At 34.7% G+C, this 22,651-nt stretch overlaps 1 protein-coding gene across 3 annotated transcripts; it reads left to right on the forward strand.

Annotated features, from left to right (window-relative positions):
- The first annotated feature begins 1,725 nt into the window (after positions 1–1,725).
- LOC128238337 (CCR4-NOT transcription complex subunit 2-like) lies at positions 1,726–21,942 on the forward strand. 3 transcript variants are annotated; one of them, XM_052954167.1, is made up of 16 exons: positions 1,726–1,826; positions 3,262–3,634; positions 6,231–6,266; positions 9,407–9,554; positions 10,109–10,189; positions 10,502–10,568; positions 11,419–11,563; positions 11,952–12,059; positions 12,590–12,744; positions 14,294–14,380; positions 14,928–14,992; positions 15,477–15,591; positions 16,627–16,783; positions 17,688–17,799; positions 19,949–20,049; positions 20,822–21,942. In XM_052954167.1, the coding sequence occupies exons 2-16, from the start codon at positions 3,303–3,305 to the stop codon at positions 21,057–21,059; spliced, it is 1,947 nt and encodes a 648-aa protein (XP_052810127.1). In that variant the 5' UTR covers positions 1,726–1,826; positions 3,262–3,302; the 3' UTR covers positions 21,060–21,942. The 3 variants fall into 3 exon arrangements, with proteins under 3 accessions (XP_052810127.1, XP_052810128.1, XP_052810129.1); XM_052954168.1 differs by having other exon boundaries at positions 14,297–14,380; XM_052954169.1 differs by lacking the exon at positions 6,231–6,266.
- Positions 21,943–22,651: the final 709 nt, after the last annotated feature.

The following is a 22,651-nucleotide window of genomic DNA, read 5'->3' on the forward strand; positions in this document are numbered from 1 at the left end:
GTTTTAATTGCTTTGTTTCTTTTTTTTTCTTTTTTTGGGCGGGTTGGGCTGGGGGTAGATTTTCTTTCCTTAATTGATCACAAAGCTTAATTGCAGTTTTAATCTATTCAGAGAACAATCCTGGTAGACTAAGAGAATTTATTCTCCCACCTCAGATAAGTAGATCCATTAATTTAACCATGCTAGAAATTATTATCTTGCCCACGGGCGAAGATAAAATGCCCCTATGGAACTTCTTTTAATGGTCACCACATTGTTATTACCTCCCTTGTTGAAGACTGTCGTCAGTAGCGCATCATGGAAACCTTGTCTGGTGGCAATATTTAGGACGCGAGTTAATTATTTCTCGCTTCAAATGTCACCAGAAAACAGTTTTCACGCACCTTTCAAGAAATAATGCTTCACTCTCCTTAGAACTATTTAAAGACCGATCAGACCATTTACATACTCTGAATCACTGCGCGAATATCCATGACAACCACGAATTATTGCATATCCGTACGCAATTATTTTCACTAAGCACAAAAGAGTTCCGGCAAAAAAACAACACATTTTTACTTAATTTTGTTTAACTGAGGTTGGAGAAAATCATCTACCATAGCCGCTCATGTAAGATAGGTTCATCCCGACCCTCGCGCAGGGTGTTTTGCGGAAACTCGGTAAACCTCGTTTCCGCAAAACACCCTACGCTCGGGTCAGAATGAATCTATCTTACACTCTCGGCCATGGAAGATACTTATACTCTTTTGGTTTTCATACTGGGAGCGTCATTTGAGAGAAAGTTGTGTATGGTACTACTTAGATAATGCAAAGCTTCGTTAGATTAGAATCACGCAGTTCTTCAGTAAAGTTTATATCTGAGTTTAGTAAACCTGTCTGAAAGCTTGTATATCTTAGTCCTCGATATGTGTACAAGTCATATTTTATGTGTTTATTTTGTAGCATGTAATTGTGTGTATACTGATATATATTTAGATATGCACAGTAAAACACACAGGACAGTGGTCACACGGTCCATATTCTGGAACAAAAACTTGGGCTTATACCTGAGTCTATATATTTGCATTATCCCATGTTTAAAGTAAATTGCAACTATGTAGCACTTTTATGCTCATATAGCAAAACGAAAAAAAAAGATCCACAGGCATTGTTTTAGGCATTGTTAAATGCGGTAGCGTCTTAAGAAAACATCTATTCATCCCTTAAAAAGTCATTGAGACGCAGAAATGAACATTTACATAGAAAATTCATTGAAATGTCATCAGTGTTTAGCTTACATAACTGACTTGTAGCAGTTCTGTAAACCTTTCTACATGTAACAGACGAGTAGACGGCTGAATCCACATGATTCTGACAAAAAAAGTCAGCCAAAGTTGCAGCCTGCGTTCTTGACTTCATTTGCCAGTACCAGATTGCACCATTGGTTTCAATATGTTCTGAGGTGGCATTCCCCCGAACCTCCCTAGCAAAATTATGAATCCTGATAAAAAGAGGGCTTGCTACGCCTCTGTGTAAGGACATCTCCTACGCTTATTGCACAGTCTGTTTCGGATTTCGTATTCGTTTTGAGTCATAAGTCGTAGGTGGGTAATTGAGTTGTGTACATTTAGGAAGCGTTCCGCTCGTGGATATGATGAATCATGAGATATTTTGCCAAATTCGATACTTTTTAGAGGAGATAACTGCGTATAAATGGATGAAAATAGTGGTTTGTAACCTTTGCAGAGTTGCTGGACATGACTGGTGGCGCTTCGAAAGGACCGAATGTGGTTTCCTTCAAAGAAGAGCTGTTAAACACGAAAAAGAAAGCGATGTGAAAATACAAAGTATTTTACCCATTTTTCTTTATTTTTAAGCCTTATTTCAAGATAATTCAACAAGTTCGACTGTACATGTCTTGTCATATTAAATTACAAAGCCTCTCTTGCCCTAGAAACTTTGAATCTCAACAAAAATATGATGACAGATACTGAACAGTGACTCGTCTATTTCTACTGAGTTGAACTATGTGGAAAGTTTTTTTTCAGCTATTTATCAATATGTACAAGTTGATGGTTATCCATTACATTAGCCTTAATTCATTAGATTGATCACTTCAACGTCATACATCTATGTTTCATTGATATTTCGGTCAAGCTACAATTTCAGCCTGGTTCGCTATCAATGCTTTTTCCAGCTAAACAGTAACAATCAACAAGGAACTGAATAAACCCTGTGTAAAATGATTTTAATGGTTAAACATTGTTGTTGATGTTGTGGTGAAACATTATTGTAGATGTTGTGATGAATATGTGCCGAACAAGCCTTAAACATTTAAATTGGGTTGTCATTGATCTTGGTTTGTACTAATAATTAAGTTCCAATCCTTGATAATTAATGTGAATCGGGAGTCCCTTTATATGCTTATAATACTTCTGGCCATGATCTCAAACAGAATGTGTTCTCAGTATTTTAACCTACATTGTAAGAATACTATAACGAGAGGAATACAATCACTAGAAATGATGATGTGTGTGCCCCTGACTCTGCGAACATTGTTTTGCAGTACATCTGTCAATATTGGACAATGTCATTTTAGATCTTGTAGAGTGTTCTTAATCTTTTTTGCAGTCCATCTGTCAATATTAGACAATGTCATTTTAGATCTTGTAGAGTGTTGAGATCTTGACTGGTGCTGTGCGGTGGAACTTGTGATATGAGTGTTGGCTAAGATCCTGCAACCTCTTTTATACACATTCTGAATTACGCTCAGCGCAGTGTACAAATCTAGAACCTTTTCGTTGGACAAGAGAGTTCATTAGTTGAGTCCAGTCTAGTCATAACCTCTAGCTAAGCCTACTATAGTACATTTATGTTGCTATTTGGTTGTTCATTACTGCCCTTCTACATCCCAAAGTAGGCAGTTTGATCTGCACTTTTCAAAATTTGATTTATACAATATATTATTAAAAAAACTTCAAGGCATTGATGAAGTGTCATGGTGATGTATGTGTAAATGATAAACAATCTTACAGGTAGAAGTAAGTTTAGGAGTTCAAGTTTTCATTAAATGCTTTATGAAACAAGAGAGTAATAATATGTTCTGTTTTCTGTTAATTTTGATCATATATCACCAAACTTGCAAAGCAGATTGAATAAGTACTTTGAGTAGGCAGAAATGGACAGGCTGAGTTTAAAATGAGCCTTATTTGTATGGTTGAACATGTACAATTTGTAATTAATTCTTAGTAAATCTCATGATTTAAAAATGCTTGATTGCAGAGAGTTGACAGCGATTTCGTAGTGTAGAGCAGGTGACAAATATGATGGATACAAACACGATGGTGAATATGAGCATGGCCTCCAGTCTAGCATCCAGTCTCTCTAACTCAAGCAGTATGTCGGGATTCCCAAACAGCAGTCTTGCTAACTCAAGCAGTATGTCGGGATTCCCAAACAGCAGTCTTGCTAACTCGAGCAGTATGGCGGGATTCCCAAACAGCAGTATCGCTAATGCAAGCAGTATGTCGGGATTCCCAAGCAGCATTCTCGCAAACTCCAGCAGTATGACAGGATTCTCAAACAACACAAGCATGGCGTCAGATTTCACAAATATGGGAAATCCGGGCTCAACTAACAGTTCTGCATTTGGACAGTAAGTTTCTGTTAAATAAAATTTTCTGAGTGCACTGAAAATGTAGTGTTATCACGCCTGCTTTCTAGGATAGATGATAGGGTTCTCAATAAGTTTCTGTTGTACCATCTAAAATGGTAAAGTAACCAAACAGCTACTACTTATTTAACTTAAAATTAATTTATTTTTCCAGATTTGAACCAGCCCAAATGCCATTAGAACTGTTTATTTTGGCTGGCAACCGGTTCTTATTGAGAACACTGTAGATGATAACAATATTTTAATGTTTTCAAAATTATTAATGAATCAAGAAAGGTACTGATAAAAAAGGCAAAAAGTAAGAAAAAACAACCAACAGAAATTTGTCAATTTAATGTAATTAGAAAAGAAACATGGTTCAAATGAAAGAAAACTGATAATAACAACTTGTGTTAGTGACTGTTTTTAATTCTAGCCTTCCTGTTTCTTTACAAAGAGACATCAATGTTTTGTTAAGCAGACTTAATATGTACTTGTTTCTTTCTGAAAACTAATGAATTATCAGAATATCTAACAGCCTTTTTTGTTTGTGTTCTTTTTCCTGCTGCTTGTGACACAAAATAGATTCATAATCTGGCATTAGAATAATGTGCTTAAGTTTATTTATGAGATGTTTTGTAATTTGTAAAGGGAGTAATTTCTTGCTAAATGACTTAGAAAAACTTGAACCTCAACTGTCATTCATTTAGTGAACTGGTGCTTTCATCTTTTCAAATAAACATATTGCGTGTGTGTCAAACTGAAATTAACAATTTGCCATGTACTTCAGTGATAGTTTCTAACTGGTTATTAAGTGATAATTTCTAATATGTATTACATATCTACTAATCAAAAACTAACAAAGGTGGCTTAAAAGGGTCACAATATAGGTTGGTTCCAATTTTTTTTTATTTAAATGCTTATGTTAAATTTATTAAGGTTACAGGGCTTTTTCTATAGTACCCACGGGTCCGACTATCGGACCCATTCCCAAAGCAAAATATAAGATATTTTTCCCAAACTTCAGAAAAAAATCCCAATCAAAAAAAAAAAAATTTTTAGAAATTCTTTTTACGTGTACTGGTTCATTTACAACATCCTAATAAATTATGTGATGTGAAGTTTTTTTGGTAATTGAACTCAGAAATCATTGATTTTCATCACATTCAGAGATAAATAAAATATTATCTGTCATGATTTATTGCAATAGATATTTACACCCCAAGGATTGATATTTCAGCCATTGTGGGTCTTTTAAAGGGATAATAAACTTAAATATTAAATCATTTCCTTATTCACAGGCGACTAGGCAGCTTTTTCTTTTTACTGTAAAATTTCCCAATTTCCGCATTTTCACGATGCAAAATTTCCCAAAATGTTTAAGGTCTTTTTCCCAAAATGGGCAGAAAAAGCCCTGGGTTAGTTTAAACATACTTATTTTACAAGGATTGTGAAACATGGTATAACAACATTATATTGATCACGTTCGTTGGCACAATGTTACAAGAGAGTGTGGTCTTGTGTTGTGGGGAAAACCAGAGTTCCCAGAAGAAACCCACTTCATTTGAAAAAGTGGCAAAATATCGCTGATATTTTTTTTATCTAAACACAAAACACAAATATTGTTCCCTAGTTTTGATCTTTCAAGTCAAATAAATTAAACATAAAAAGGCATTGAAATATAAAAAAATATATAACCTCTATTGTGTCCCTTTAACCTAGTTTTGATACTGGTATATATATGTTAATCAGTCAGTGCTCCAGATAGGTTGGTTTACAAAAAGAAAGTCATTGACCATAGAACATTTGAAATGTGTTAAAATTTGCAGAAAAGGGCACCTTTGTAGAACTGTATTTCAAAATATAAAGGAAACAGTCACCTCTCCATTTTAGCCTTGCTGGAGCACTGGGCAAGTTTTTATAATACATCTTAAGTCATTTCTCAACTTAAGTTGATTTCTTAAATTAAAAGTCAAATTTAAAGAATATTTTTAGTGTTTTTAAAAGTATCTATACTCAATAAAATCAATGACGAAAAAGTATTTCAGATGTTATCAAGTTATTACATCAGTAAGATACATGTACTGAACTGAAAATGACTTGATAAGAAATGACTAAAAGCTACACTCTTACAGATTGACTGTTTTAACATCTTTTAATTTTTTTGTCATGGAATGAGCCAAATTTTGCATTAATGTCTGAAAACTGGCGATATAAGACTGCTGATTATAGATCAGATCGCAGATTTTAATATTTGCGTTAAAATTGATGTTTTATGGCTAAAAGCTTTACTAATGCTAAAAGGAAAATGAAAATTTGGCAGGTTTCCGAACAATTAAGATCTGTTATAGTCTGAGTTATATTACTGAATTGAAGGCATTGATGCTAAAATCAGCTGAAACCGAGACAAAAAAAGAAAAAATGTCAAAACTTTCAATTTGTGAGTGTAGCTTTAAGATGTTTTATGAATACAAGCCCTTTACATTAATAATTATCATAATGCTTGCTGGTTCTCAAATCAAACTTTTATCAGAATTATATAGCAATCATACTAGTTTAATTACAAAATACTAATACAACTTGATCTTTTTTTCTGTAGAAAATACACCGTTGATCAAATGTCTTGGAACACGCAGTAAGTATCAAGCTGCCATTTTGTTTGTCCTTGTTTTTTGACGCTATTGTGTAGCAAGCTTGTTTAATTCAAATTTGATGCAAATTTTTCCATCGTATCAAATAGTTTATACATCTCTCATGAGTCCTTAATAGTATAATATATTATTAGGCTAGCAACAATATAAACTGTTTAATTTCTGGAACTGAAATCGAAAGGGAGGTAACTTTTAAGACTAGAAACCAAGAGATGAAGTTAGTAACTGCTGATAGTCATGACCTCTCAGTCTCTGTTTTTAGTAGCAATATTATTGTTAGCACCCACAGAAGATATATATTCCATTAATATTATACAAGCATAATGGCATTATGAATAGAAAGACCAGAGAAAAACAGGTCATGTTTAGAAAATATGTTTTGTTGATTTAAAAAAAATAATATGTGCCATCGGACATGTATGTTTGGCTTAGGCCTTAAAAAGTAATACTTTACTCGACCCAACCTACGAAATAGGTGCCGAACATAGTTTTATAGTCCGATGATATAATAAAAAAAATATATATTTTTTTTAGTGTGTGTGTTATAATATGTAGTTTAAAACCTTTAAAATATCATATAGAATATAACCGAAACACCATTCCCCAATGATGACAATAACATTCTTACATAAAGCCTTGTGAATAAAAAAAGAGAAAAAGCCTACCTACCCTACCTGTTTTTGAAAAGGATGTTACCCTAACCAAATCGATTATTTTTTTCGGCCTTATCTGCTTGCCCCAAATTCCTTTTTAAAATTGCTTTTCCAGTTGTAAACACTAAGATTATGATAATGTATTACATTCTTTGTACTGAACAGAAAATATACCGGGTACATGTAGTTCTTGTAAAACTAGCAGCAGTTGTTTAATGTCAAACAGCATTTTGTGGTGTAGGGGCTACAAATTTTTTTAGGATATTTCTTGAAATTGGGCAGTTTCTTAGTTGTTAATTGCTTTCATGTTACATCTAAGGCCTTTTAATATTTAAATCTGTTTTAATGTTTGATTACCAGAAAGTATGGTATGGACATGCCATGGACGGGACAGTGAGTTCTTAGTTGTCATTATCCTATTAAATTACCGTTCTTCCATTGTTGTTTCCATGTGGACATATTCCTGAAACTGTTGTAGATTTTGACCAGTTATTGTTACTTCTTTTCCAGGGATATGCATGCTTTTTTACAGCTTTTTCCTGAATTGGTGCTTTATTTAATTCTACCAATTTATTTTAGTTTTATTGCAGCTAAACTATCTTATCTAATATGAGTCATCCTTTAGCTTGTTTTCTGGGGAGTAACGGGAACTGTTTCAAATAAGATCTGAGCCGTAACGTTCCATGTTTGGATTATTTTGCTTTACATTTGTGTAGTGTGAGCTTTAACTATTGTTAAACCCAAACAGAACCAAGTTTTGGGGGCTATATGTATGTATAAGAGAGCTTGTTGGTCCCTCGGGCTGTTGGTTTGTCCGCAATACAACTCATGTAAGGGTCAACGGATTAAAAAAAAAATGGTACACATGTTTATCACCATAAAATAAAGGTCACGTTTGGTTACAGTTTGGTTACAAAATACCAATAATACCAATTTTTGACAGAGTTATAGCCCCTTTTCAACCAATAATTTGCCAATAATACCTTGAAAAAGTTGGCTGATTAAATATAATTTTTAGTATGATGCTTAACACTGTAAACTGCAGATCTAGTTTAACTTTGGTTACAACCTTTCCAAGTTTGTCAAAGTTATGGCCCCTTTTCAAACAAATAGTTTACCATTCCTGAGTCCATGTGGCGAGTTGGTGTATATGTCACTCCTTTTGACAGCTTTAGTCAAGTTGATAACAAAGTCAAGGAAATAAAAGAAATCAGCTTGAAGACATCTTTGACATCTCGACAGATTTTCCCATCATTTAAGATGTTGTTACCGGGTAGTAATGACTTAAAGATCCTTTAATGAGTACCAGGTACTGGTGGTCAATTTATATGAACATGAGAAGTGATTCAGGAAAAGCTTGGAACTCACAACCTCTGGGACAAGAAAGGGACCCCTATTCCACTCCACAATGAAATCAGTGCTTGAATGTATATATGCATGATTCCAGACAATTCCTTATTGTTGTTGCTAAAAAAATGATGAAAAATGTTAAGCTTAAGTTTTAAATATAAAATTACACAATAGTCATGTGTTTAAATCAATAAAAATTCACTATGAAAAAAGATAAATTTGTAAACTGACCTTTTTTTTTGTTGTGGAATTGTTTGCATGTAATGTAGTCTTAACATTGTGTGGTTTATTAAAGATTTTAGATTTTTCGTCACCAGTTTTCTAATGTATGTATTTAACTTTCGAAATTGAATTTTGGATATTTTTTACCGGTATATCAATAATTTTGCTATAGAAACATTTTGCATATGAAATTCCTTACAAGGTTCATATATTTTCATTTGTAAAAAAAGTGGACAGCACAGGAATTAAAAAAAAAATTAATGATATTGATGCTTTTTTTTTTTTTAAACATTAACTGTCTGTTATATACATGTTTTTATCCTCGTTATTTCCTTCTGTGTCTGGTGCGATAGGAATTTGCACTACGGCCTCTCAGCCCTTAAAAAAATGTCTGTGTTTAAGGCAACCACACCCTACCTGGCAAAACGCCTCTGCTCTTGAGCTTTTTTGACCCTAGATAAAAAAACCCTGATTTTTTCCCATTTTTAAGTAGTTGTTGACTGTTTGTGTTGAATGACTTTAAAAACATAAACTAATTAATAAGAAATATTCAGAAATGACATGTTAAGCATTAACCACATGCTTTTCTGCTCTGACTGGCCTTAAAAAAACCCCAAAAACTTTGTCCCTACCCTTCTGAGCATTTTTGAGACTGTTGCCCTAAAATCAGATAAAAAATATTCAGGAACCTAGAACAGCTGTTTTTTAGCCATCTTTGTATGATTTAGACAGAACCTAGCTTGTATTTTCCACTGCAAAATTTCTAGATTATTGACCAGCTACAAAACTATTTATTGGTCATACAGCAAAAACTATAATTGGTCATATAGCAGGAACCATTTACCTATGATATATACATGTATAGGAAGTTATGTAATAATGTGCGTTTTTTGTGGCAGGTTCGGTCTAAGTGGTCGTAAGGGGATGGGAGAGCTGTCCCCAGGGTCCCGGAGCAAGTTGTCAGGCCTTCCAAGCACAAGTCAGACCCTCCCCACCCAGGGACAACAAGCCTTTAACATACAGATGCCAAAACACAATCGCAAATCAGTAAGTACAAATGTGTACTTGAGAATGTAATAGTAAGACGCCCTCATCCAGGAACTGACAACAGGACTTCAACATGTATGTGCCCAAATATAACCGCAAATTGGTTATCTTACAGAGAGACAAAGACTATATGGCATACTCTGATTTCTAGTCATAATTTGTGGAACTCATTTACCTGTACTTAAAAGTCATTTAAAACAGGATCAAGTACATACAGGTAATGCTGTTTTTGTTTCCTAAAAAGTGTGTTATTTCTGGTAGAGATGATAACGATGAACTATTATTGTTTTGAAAAATCAAGTTTGTTCAATTAATTTTGTTGAATGAGATAAGATTAACACATAGCGCAGGCAGCGCTAATTTTATTTTTTTTAATAGTCACGATGATCAAATCGCTCTTTGTTTTCACAAAGACTTCAGAAATTTTAACTCTGCAAAAATGTCCATTTTACAAAGTGTTTTAAGATAATTACAAAAACTACAGGGACTGTTAAGAAACCTTTGAAATAAGGTTCTAAAGAATTATAATTTATATACATGTATGTTTGTTTCAGGGCGGGTTTTTTGGTGAGGATGATGATCCGGAGACGAGTATGTACATGCCTTCAACCATCTTCAGACCAGATAATAAAGACGTGAGCTCATTAAATTTGATCAGATAAGTTGTCCTAATATACAGGGCCTGTATTTATTAAACATCTGAAGTCGTGTTAGTCACTGTAAAATTATGACCCTCAAATTAGCGTGAACTGTATTTACAGTGTAAGGACTCTTAATTTGGTGTAAAACCCATAATCACCGAGCTTGTTGAGAAAGAAGTGGTATAAAAAATTGAAATTTCATCACTGGGTTTTCTGTGATTGTTTTAGTACATTGTGGGTTTGTTTGAGCATTGACTAACATGACAAAACGTTAAATAACTGTGGTATTCTGTTTCTTCTATCCAGGGTTTGACTCAGTCCCAGTCCCCCTCCAACCCGGCAGTTGGCTTCGGCAATAACTTCTACTCACAAGGTATGGATGTAATAAAGATAGTATTAGGCATAAAGTCTTGAATGGGCTTAAGAATTCTGTTTAGAGAACACCATTCATCCAAACTGTTCTACTCTCTCTTTTCCAATTTGAATTTCATGTTTCTAATGGATTAAACAAGCATGTTCAAATTAATATCGATGGTACAGGGCTTTTTCAGATAAAAAATGGTGCCAGATTTCAGAAGTTAAAATTGTACCTATTCCTTAATTTGAAATAATTTCCATAACTGTTTTCTTTTACTGGTACAAAGTGTTGTTTTCAGTGAAATTTCTTTAATTTAAACATTGCAACATAAGTTAAAAAAATAAACACTGTTTGAAATTATTTTTTTCAAGAAATATAACAATTTTATTATTATTATTTTATTTTTATTATTATTGAGTGCTTTGATTGGATTGTAAGGTTAATTGACGACGAATGGAATTACTGAGGCATGTATAAGGATAAGAATACTTTTAAATATTGACCCTGTCCCTTTCATTTTAGGAAATTTAAATGCATAAATGCTATTTGGAATATTTAACCTGGACATTTCACGCCTACGTTTTTATCAAATAATGGAAGATTTACATACAATTGGAAATAACAGTTTAATACCAAAATAATATTGCATCAGCACAACTAATGCTTTCATGAATATTTTTTATTTAAATATTTTTTTCGATATTAATGTTAAAAAAATAGGAAAAAATACACTTTTTTTTTTAATGGGTAGTAGCTGAATTCTGGCTCAAGCTAAAGATGAAAAAGCCCTATTGTATACAAACAAGTAATCATTTTATTGCTCAATGTTTAATAGACAAGGTGCAACTAGGTCATTGCTTTCCAGGTGGGTTGAACTCATTTCCAATGCCCCAGCGACAAGGCCCGATATCTGGGTCCGGTACCCAATTTCAGCGCAATCTCACTCCCACTAGTCTTGGTAACCAATCTTTTACGCCGGGCTCCGGTATTCTCCAAAATTCACCCAACAGGTATGTGAGAGAATGTTCCTATCAGATCAGTTAAATTTTCAAAGTTAAAAGAGAACGCCATTTTACTTGAGTATGATTTTAATAAATATGTGTAAACATTAATGACTTTTATATGTGGGAATTTTTTTCCTTCTGTGTAAGATTGTAATATATTTGACCAAGTAGGCGCAAAAGCTATATTTTATCATTGGGATAGCCACAAGTGAAATATTTACATTTGGTGTTCCGGAGGTGGAAAGTTTTGGCATCCGCAAACAGTGCCGTTTTAAAAGGCATGCTGACATTTCTTATTGTAGGATTGTTGTATTAGTATTATAATCTTTCTTAAATAGGTGTTTCCAATTTTACATGCGATCAGTGTAAGAAATTGTTCTAACGACTTTTACAGAGGAGTGATAACAGCGATAGGCCAACATCGAATGATCAACAGTGCGTCCAGCCAACAGGCACCAATATCAGCCCTTCAGAAACGACCCATTGGCTCAGGATTACAAAGGTAAGCCATCATGTCTGGACAGTGCTTAGTGTTAAATGTGTCACACATTGAATTTTTTTGCCCATGTCAGATTTGGAAAAGAAATTGCTCAATGTTCATTTATTCAAGAATATTTAGGTTACCAATCAAACAACTTGCTTTTCCTATATTCCCACTCTTGACCAGTGGTTGTGTACAATTTTTGTCAGATTGAATGTTCCAGTCAGGTTTCGAGAAAATCAAAATATACTAAAAAACAATGGCGGGGATATAGCCATCCTTTGGACTGCCTTGTTAACTCTTTTGGGAGACAGACGAAATCTCCACAGGAAAAATTTCTTTTAAAGGGAGGGGGTTGCTTTTGGACTATTTAGTGGGGGAGGGGGGATTTTTGTTTGCAGGGACTTAAAAATTATTATGTTTTACCCCTTGAGAAACAAATATACAAGCATTGGATAATGCTAGCAGTACTCATGTTTTTTTTTGCTGTGTCAATCTCAAAACTTACAAATGTATTTAAAATTTGTTCACTTAATAATTTGTATTTCCAGTTCATCAGGCCCTATATCAAACCTTGCATCGTCATTTGGTTTCCCGTCCCGGTCAGAAAGTTCACAGATGAACTTTGACCCCGCAGAATTCCCTTCATTAGGCAACCAACTGCCGCCACAGAGCTCAATGTCTGGGGGTAACCCCAGAAACTACGGTAAGTCGTGTTGGAAGACCCTTGTTTCATAGTACAGTCAACTCCCTATGTCAAGTCCTTGGGACTTCGGGGAAAACTTTGAGAAAACGAACATTCGATATAACTGAAATACAAAAAATGTCTAACTAAACCAAACACATTCGAAAAAAGTTTGACATGACCAGAACATGGAGATAACAGAGTTTGACATAGCAAGTTTTGACTTTATCCGGTTTTGCAATCTTGCTATGTTAATTTTGGCTGTGAAAATTGCTTATGGAACTGTTGTTATAGAAATTATAATTATTTACTTTTTATTTCTGTTTATTTTGGCAGTAAAAATTGTTTATGGGACTGTTGTAATACAAATTATGATAAATTTATAATTGTTTTCATGTTCATTTGACAATGAAAAGATTTTCATGGAACAATTGTCATACAATTTATCATAAAATTTTACAATTATTTTCCATGTTTAATTTGGCAGTAAAAACAGTTCATGGACCAATTTTCATAAAAACTATGTTAATCTTTTATAATCAATTTCATCTCTCAGGTATAAAATTTGCAATGTGATCCAAATTCATGGTAAATTTAATCTTTTCCTCAGTTTTAAATGCACAACATGATTGATTCAGGTAAAAATTGGCAAATATTAAACTTCCTTTAGGCCTAAAAAAAAAAATTGTTTGGTTAGGGTTGCATCCTTTTCAAAAATAGGTAGGGTAGGAAGGCTTTTTATTTTTTTATTTTTTGTTTTTTTTATTAGGCTTTATATAAGAATATCATTTTCATCATTGGAGAATGGTGTTAAAGCTATCTTCTGTATAAGCATTTAAGGTTTAAACTACATATTGAAAAGCAATTAAAAAAAAAAAAAGAAAGAATTTTTTTTTTTTTTTTTTTTTTTTAGTTTTTCATTTATTTTTTTTTCAAACTGACTATAAAAACGGTAGGGTCGGCGCCTATTCCGTAGGTAGGGTCGGGTAACCCGAACCAAATGTATTTTTTTTTTAGGCCTTATATTAAGTCCATGTTCAGTACTCATCCATTCTGGTCTAAAAAGACTTCTAATTTGGGTTACCGGATCCTATCTATGAAATAACGGTTACTTGTATGCTGTTCCCAAATGATTAAAATAACGTTCAATTAACATAAAGCCTAGGCCTGAAAAAGTAACATTTGGATCACGTTCCCCGGGCTCTGTTTTTGTTGTCAGTTAAAAAATAAAAATAGTGTGTGTTTTAATATTTAGTTTAAAGTTTTATACAGAATATTATTTTATTACTATTTTCCAATCATGACAATAATATTCTTGCTTAAAGTCCAATAAAAAAAATAATAAAAAAGCCTACCTACTCTTCCTGTTTTTGTAAAGAATATAACCCTTAACAAAATTGTTATTGAGAGGCCCTAATGAAAAAAAATCAATAAAAAAAATCTACCCTACCTGTTTTTGAACGAGATGTTTTCATAACCACACAATATTTTTATTATTTTTTGGCCTCATATTGGTGAAGGTGCTAACCCTGTTTAATGTAAGAATGCCTTTTACTGTCTATGTTTGCAGTAGGCATGGTGAAGACTGACCGGCAAGACCAGACTCCCGAGTTTCAAATTGTGCAGGAGGACTTCCCCGCCCTTCCCGGAGCTCAGAGTATGCAATGCTTTCATTTCAATTAGTATTTGTGTACTTTGTCGTAATAAATTATCAGCTTTAGGGCAATATTCATAAAGCATCTTAGTGAAAATTTTGATCTCAATTATGTGTTGCTGGTATTCTAAGTTAATTTTTAAGAAAACTTACAATGTTTTTATACCAAAATTATGAACATAAGCAAGAAAAAAAAAATCCAAATAATTAAGGCATTGGTAATTGGTATTTGATAATCGTAAGCATTTATTCCCATGAAGGCAGCTGGGTGCCCATGTTGGTCTCAATGAGGGCAAAAGGGTGCTACAATAAAAGATCAGAATGCAGCAGCCATTCATAACTCATTGGCTTACCCTTATTATGATAACTATTTGATTGATTGGTATGAAAACTACTTGTGGTACATCATTGTATGATAAACTTGGCTTTTAAATTGTAATGTGGATAGTTCAACACCAGACATACTCTAATTATATTTGAAGCAGAATTTTGTTTACCTGTGTAAGCAAGCATTTTGAATGCATGTTTCAAAGGTTGTTGAACATTGCAGGTACATTATCTATGTTTGTGTCTGATCCACAAACGGCAGGGAGCACAGACCCCTCTAAAAAGCAGGTACCAATGGAACCAGATTTTTAATGTATTTGTCATCTCAGGACTTAAATTGGACTGTAGTAGGGTCTTAAGTTAAAAGAAGACTTGTGCTCATTGAATGGGTTTCACATTTTTCATTTTCTTAGAACGAGGTCTGCATTAGGAATAATGTAATAAAAACGTTTATATCAAGGTCATTGGTTTCGCCTTAAATGAAGTGCAGTCATTTGCACCTCAAATGTCATGCTGTCACTTCTCACTAATCTGTGTATTATGTTGATGTCACTTCTGTTTTAGGGTTGTTTTATTTATCTACAGATGAAAGCCTTTTGCAGAAACGTTGAGATGTGAATAGATGTAAATTTAAAAAAAAAGCCTTACATGTTTCCGTGATTTTTTTCATTATAAGAAGTTAGGTAAAATGAAGTTATGTAAAATTTCCATTCCCTGACATAAGTTTATTTTGCCAAAAATTTGATTACTCACCCCCATATTTCATTTTCAGCACCAGAACTTGATATCAGGGTCATCATATGAGCAAGCATTGAACAACAAAGATAAGTTTCCCAATGATAAACAGGGAAGCGGCCCGCCCAAGGGTGTACACATACATGCTGATGGTAAGCTGAACTTGTGCACAGTGAAATGGTTTATTAGCTCATTATATCAATGCTTTTCAAAGTGAAATAGGGGATATATAGGAATCATACACGTTGTCACGCCCCCGGGAAGTCGGTCCGGTTTCATAAATAGCCCCCACTTTACTTTGTGAAGCAGTTGGCTATGAAGGAATCACACCCACATGTCCCTCCGTCCGGTTTTTGTCCGATCCATATTGATCTCATTTATGGTCCTGTTTTAATATTACTAGGTTAAATTGAACACCATAGCATTGGGATGTGTCACACTCAAGACCAATGTCACTACTTTCAAGGTCAAGGTCACAGCAATCTTCTGAACTGAGAATGTTTTGCTGTGTAACCGGTAAGCCATACTGATAGTTTGTGTTCAGTCTTTATCATTCATGGTCCGATTTTATTTTGTTTTTCCTAAAAAAAAGTTCAGGTGTTGCCACAGCCTTTGTGCATCATAGGCATGCAAAATTGTTAACCTTGACCATTACAAACACTGTTAAAGATATTCAATTGAAACTTGGTACACATCTTACAAGAGGCAATACACACGTGTGTTGCAAGGGCAAGCATAAGCATTCTCTCAGCGACGCTTGTTTGTATAAGCATGCATACATGTATAAGCTCAGCAGCTGTTCTTTGAGAGAAATATTCAATATTTTGACATAGCCATTGTTTCATTGTTGTCTTTAATTAAGACAGCATAGCTTCAGTTGGTAAATACCAGACTTGTATCACACGGAAATCTCTTAAGATATTTACGTAAAAGTTGATGCACAAGTTAATGACAATACGTCCGCCAGTAATTGTGAGAACAAATTGTACACATAGAAATCTTAACATTTGATCTTCCATAGTTTGACATCAGAAAGGTATGTAAAGACTACCTGGTAGTTAAAATTATGCCAAATCTCAAGCTAACATTTTATGTAAAAAATTGAAGAAATTATATAAAGTCTTCCATGTAATTTAATAATTTGCTATTTCGCTTCATTACGTGTTTGTATTATTTTCCCCAAATAGGTCGTGTAACAAACATCCCCCAGGGTATGGTAGCTGACCAGTTTGGCATGGTGGGTTTGCTAACGTTCATTCGATCAGCAGAAATGGACAACAGTTTAGTAGCGCTGGCGCCCGGCATGGACCTGACCACCCTCGGTCTCAATTTAAACTCACCTGAGTAAGTAACTATGCTAGTTTTTATGTAGCTTATGAATCTCTACAGGGACAGTTTGGTAGCACTGGCAACACACATGGACCTGACCACCCTTGCTCTAAATTCAAACTCACTCATTAAGTTATTTGGCCAGATTTTATCTAGTTTATTAACATTTTCAGGTTAAGTTTGGTAGCACTGGCAACGGGCATGGACCTGACCACCCTTGCTCTAAATTCAAACTCACTCATTAAGTTATTTGGCCAGATTTTATCTAGTTTATTAACATTTTCAGGTTAAGTTTGGTAGCACTGGCAACGGGCATGGACCTGACCACCCTTGCTCTAAATTCAAACTCACTCATTAAGTTATTTGGCCAGATTTTAACTAGTTTATTAACATTTTCAGGTTAAGTTTGGTAGCACTGGCAACGGGCATGGACCTGACCACCCTTGCTCTAAATTCAAACTCACTCATTAAGTAATTTGGCCAGATTTTATCTAGTTTATTAACATTCTCAGGTTAAGTTTGGTAGCACTGGCACCAGGCATGGACCTGACCACTCTCACTCTCAATTTAAACTCACCCATTTAAGTTACTTGGCCAGATTTTATCTAGCTTATTAATCTCCTCAGAGTAAGTTTGGTAACACTGGCACCAGGCATGGATCTGACCACCCAAATTAATCTCACCCATTTAAGTACATTGACCAGATTTTATCTAAACTTAATGTAAAATCTCAAAGATTTTTTTTGTCATTTAAGTATACATCAAATAAGTTATGGCACAGTCTTATAAATATCCTGTACATAATTTTATGATAGTATTAATGGTAAAGGAAGAAATATGTTCGCTTCTGTTATTAAACTAAAAGAAAAAGGCTTAAACTAACAAATGTAGGAGTTAAACTTGGATGTTAATATTTCAGGAACCTGTACAGTACCTTCCAGTCCCCCTGGGTAGATCTCCCGTGCCGACCCCAAGACATTGACTTTCACGTGCCCTGGGAATACATGACCAATATCTACATCAGGGATAAGGTAGGCCCTCATCATACCTCAATGGTCAACTATAGTTCTCACTTGAAGCTTGAAGCTGCACTCTATCAGATTGACAGTTTTGTCTCAGAATCAGCTGATTTTGCCATCAATGCCCTCAATTTAGTCATATAAGATAACTCACTAAAGAACAGATCTCAATTATTTGGAAAACTCCCAATGAATATATTTTTCTTAAAGCGTAAGAAACGCTTTTAGGCATAAAACATCAATTATGAAAAACTGCAATCTGATCTTTTGTCAGCAGTCTTATATCAATGGTTTCCAGACATTTACGTAAACATTTGCTCATTCCCAGACAATAAATAAAAGAAATTAAAACGGTCAATATGTGAAAGTGCAGCTTAGTGATAGGCTTATTTTGAGGTCGTTAGAATTCCCAGTAGTTTGAATCCAATACATGAGAAAAACAATAGACACATGCAAATCTCTTCTTTGCAGAAAACCAGACTTGCAACACTATGCATAAAAATTGGCTTTAACTAAATTCTTTACTATATTCAAAAAAAGCTGATAGCTATACTCTATCATTTAGTGGTATGGTTTTCGCCCTAGATTTGCCTAAAGGGTAAATTTATACTGCAATATAAGTTTTTTAACCATTTTTATGCCCCCTTTTGAAAAAAGTGGGGTATATTGTTTTGCACATGTCGGTCGGTCGGTCGGTCGGTCTGTCTGTCTGTCGGTCGGTCGGTCGGAATACCAAATGGTTTCCGATCAATAACTTGAGAACGCTTTGACCGAGGGACCTCATACTTGGTATGTGTATTGGTCATCACCAGCAGATGAACCCTATTGATTTTGAGGTCAGTGGGTCAAAGGTCAAGGTCAGTGTGACCTTTACATGAAAAACGGTTTCCGATCAATAACTTGAGAACGCTTTGACCCAGGAACCTCATACTTGGTAGGTGTATTGGTCATGACCAGCAGATGAACCCTATTGATTTTGAGGTCAGTGGGTCAAAGGTCAAGGTCAGTGTGACCTTAACATGAAAAACGGTTTCCGATCAATAACTTGAGAACGCTTTGACCCAGGGACCTCATACTAGGTAGGCTTATTGGTCATGACCAGCAGATGAACCCTATTGATTTTGAGGTCAGTGGGTCAAAGGTCAAGGTCAGTGTGACCTTTACATGAAAAACGGTTTCCGATCAATAACTTGAGAACGCTTTGACCCAGGAACCTCATACTTGGTAGGTGTATTGGTCATGACCAGCAGATGAACCCTATTGATTTTGAGGTCAAAGGTCAAGGTCAGTGTGACCTTAACATGAAAAACGGTTTCCGATCAATAACTTGAGAACGCTTTGACCCAGGGACCTCATACTAGGTAGGCTTATTGGTCATGACCAGCAGATAAACCCTATTGATTTTGAGGTCAGTGGGTCAAAGGTCAAGGTCAGTGTGACTGTAAGCTGAAAAAAGGTTTTCTGATTGTCCATATTTTATTTTCTTATATAGTAGACAGTAGAAATTTATATGTCACTAAATGCATGAGTTGAAGTATCAGTTTTCAGTGAACATCTAGTTTAATTATGCCCCCCTTCGAAGCAGAGGGGTTATATAATTGCTTTGCACATGTCGGTCGGTCTGTTGGAAGACCAAAGCTTGTCCGAGTGATAACTCAACAATTCCCGGACCTATGGTCATCAAACTTGACATGAAGATTAGGTATGACCAGTAGATGACCTGCCTCATATGCATCCAATGACAAATCAGCTGTCATTTCAGTCCATGCATATTTCATTCAATTGTCCAAATATTTCTGGCAACTTGGCGCTCAGGGGGCATAATGTTTGACAAACATCTCTTGTTGTGATTAACGCTGATAGGGAATAGAATCGCTCTCAAATCTGTTTCCTACTGTGTCCTGTTTGAGATGCCACGAGGAATAATAATAATAATAATAATAATAATTAATAATAATAAAAGCTTTATTTACCGAGGGTAACTTATTTTGACATCTGAAAACATATATTCTAATTTTTACCCAATGGGGATCGAACCAACAACCTTGAACTTCTCGCTATACAATGTACATAAATCAATTATTTGTTTTAACATTTTGTTACAAGTCCATGTATATATACACGATCATATGACATCACCAAGAATCTTGTCTGTCTCCAGTTATCACCCATCAAACTAAACCGGTACGGAGAGGACCTGCTGTTTTTCCTCTTCTACATGAACGGCGGGGACGTATTACAGCTAGCGGCAGCAGCAGAATTGTGAGTCACAAGCTAGCATAAGCATGGCAACTACTAATCAGGGTCCTGCAAAAAAACTTGGGTTGCCCTTTAGAAATCACCCTGTCTGACCATTTTACGTCCATCTGTCATTCCACATTCTAAATGTTTTTTGTTAACTTATCAGCTGTTCAAGATATCAAACTCATACTTTCTGAACTTTCCCACAGTAAATGTACACACTTTTGTGACAAGCTATGTAACTTATGCTTAAATATTGTCAGATTTATGGCCCTTTGTCTACTTAGAAGTTATGACAAATTTATTGCTTTTGTTTATAACTTATAATAATTTCAAGATTTCAAAATCAAACTTTCAAACATTATGTAACTTATGCTTAAATATCTTCACATTTATGTCCCTTTGTAAACATCTGAAAAAATTTCTGTACGATTGATAGATAGGTTCTTGGTTTTTTATTAATTCAAATATGCTTTCATTCAGGGCCCTTATCACTCCTGTGATGGCTTTAGTTGGTTTGTCTATTTCACAGAGAAAATGTAGAAGTATTGTTGTTGCTTTGTGGTCTGTCAGCTGTCGTATTGCAGAAATTAGCATTTGCCATAACTTGTCAGTAAATGCTTTGAATACAATTGGACGAGCGGGTTTAATAATTTTTGTGTTATGATCCTTCCTCGACTGAAAATTGACAGACAAACTTCGACACTCTTGTTATACGATTATAATTGACAAACCAGGCTTGTGCTTATTTTGATTACTGGTTAAACTTACAGAACACTTTGTTATATTCAAGGTACAATCGAGATTGGCGATACCACAAGGATGAGAGAGTATGGCTTACGCGGCCACCTGGTGTGGAACCAATTGTGAATGGAGGCACTTACGAACGAGGAACATATTATTTTTTCGACGTACAGAACTGGCGAAAAGTGCCCAAAGAATTTCACTTAGAATACGAGAAACTGGAAACTCGGCCAACTCTCCCTTCAAGATTGTACTATAATCCAAATCAGCCAGTGGATACCCATTAGCAACAGCTGTCAGCCAATCATTTTAAAGTGTTCAATCCGGGTCGCCCAGGTGACTGATCCAAAGTTACACATCTGTTTGCTGTAAAAGCTTGTCTGTTCTAAATTAGCTGAGTCCAACACCTTGTATGTTGGTAAAAAAATCTGATGCATTTGTGATTTTTAACATTTTGTAGTTTTTAACGTTTTGTTGAGTTTTGTATTGCTGTCTTATTTTTTTAAGGGTTACAAATATTTAATATGTATGTAGGAACAGGATAAAAAAGTATGAAAATTCAAGTTTTTACTTTTAACAGTACAATGAAGTGCTAAGGCCTAAAAAAGGGGTTTGTTTCTGGTTAAATACCGTACCCAAAAAGATACTGGATTGTAGGAAGATTTTTTTACAATATGGATCAAAAAATAAATAAATGAGTCAGCAAATAAATAGGGTCCGTCAGAAACAAACCTATTTTAATTTTAGGCCTAATAAATTATGAGTTCAAAATCTGTGATAAGTGAAGCTCAACTTGTTTTTTGTTTCACATGTTTCAGAACAAATCTACACTGGAATTGTTTTAATTTTTCTCCAAAAAAATGTAATTTTTAAAAAATTATATTTTACATTTAAAACAAAGTATAATGTGTGTTGCTGTTATATTGAATTTATCTTAACACATTCCCTTTTCAAGAAGTGTTAAAACATAAGTTAAATTGTGTTTATTTAGTGTCAGATATTTTGTTTAAATGTAAAAATCAGAGTTTGCCATATTTACATGGGTTTAGAACTTGCAAATTAAGTCAGCTTAAACAGATGTGTCTCATTATGCTCTGGGCATCTGAGATTTGTTGTTAAGATTTGATCTATCATCATTCATGTACATAAAATAAATCATTGTCTATGTCAGCTAGTGTCATTGTTACTTTGTCATTATAAACCCAAGCATCATAGATTAATTTGCTAAGATTAAAGAAACTCGCTGTAAGATTGATCATGACTTAATTTCACCAATTGCCAAAGGGGCAATTCAAAACAAATCTTCCGTTACAGCTCATACATGGCGTTACAGCTCATACATGGCGTTGGACAATTGACTGACAAAAGCTCATTTTAATGAAATTGAATAGGCATGAGACAGGAGAGACAACTCTTCTTCCAATGAATTCACTTGTTACACTCAAATATTGTTCAATAACTTTACAGTGTCAGTAGCCTCAGTGGCCTTGTGGTCTTGACTACTGCCAAATATTATTGTACTGAGAAGGCGGACCTGCTTCAACTCCGGCAATTGCCAGAATATTTTTCAATCGTAAAGCATCTGGTACTTTGCAGAACCAATGAAACTGCCTCATTAATTATTCATGATTACGAGATATTCCAAGCCAAATTTCTGAACGGTACACAACAAAGCATTGCGTAGTGTGTATCGGGGGGAAAAATACTAATGGGGACCATTGAACATGACAACAGTCATTGAAAATGATGCCATTGGCATTAATAATGCTGATGCTGGTTGTATTGTCACGCTATATTATCAGTTAAGGCATTTTTAACCCTTGGAATTCCCGAAACATCAGGAGCTTCCTTGGACAAGAACCATGACCATAACAGTACC

Source organism: Mya arenaria, chromosome 6, assembly GCF_026914265.1.
Source record: "Mya arenaria isolate MELC-2E11 chromosome 6, ASM2691426v1".
Lineage (NCBI taxonomy): Eukaryota > Metazoa > Mollusca > Bivalvia > Myida > Myidae > Mya > Mya arenaria.

What these genes read in the sequence shown, in the direction of transcription:
- LOC128238337 (XM_052954167.1), top strand. Translation starts at nt 3,303, where the DNA reads ATGATGGATACAAACACGATGGTGAATATGAGCATGGCCTCCAGTCTA. An exon ending in CAGACCCCTCTAAAAAGCAG is followed by an intron (nt 14,993 to 15,476) that starts GTACCAATGGAA and finishes TTTCATTTTCAG; the next exon opens with CACCAGAACTTGATATCAGG. An exon ending in CTAGCGGCAGCAGCAGAATT is followed by an intron (nt 20,050 to 20,821) that starts GTGAGTCACAAG and finishes GTTATATTCAAG; the next exon opens with GTACAATCGAGATTGGCGAT.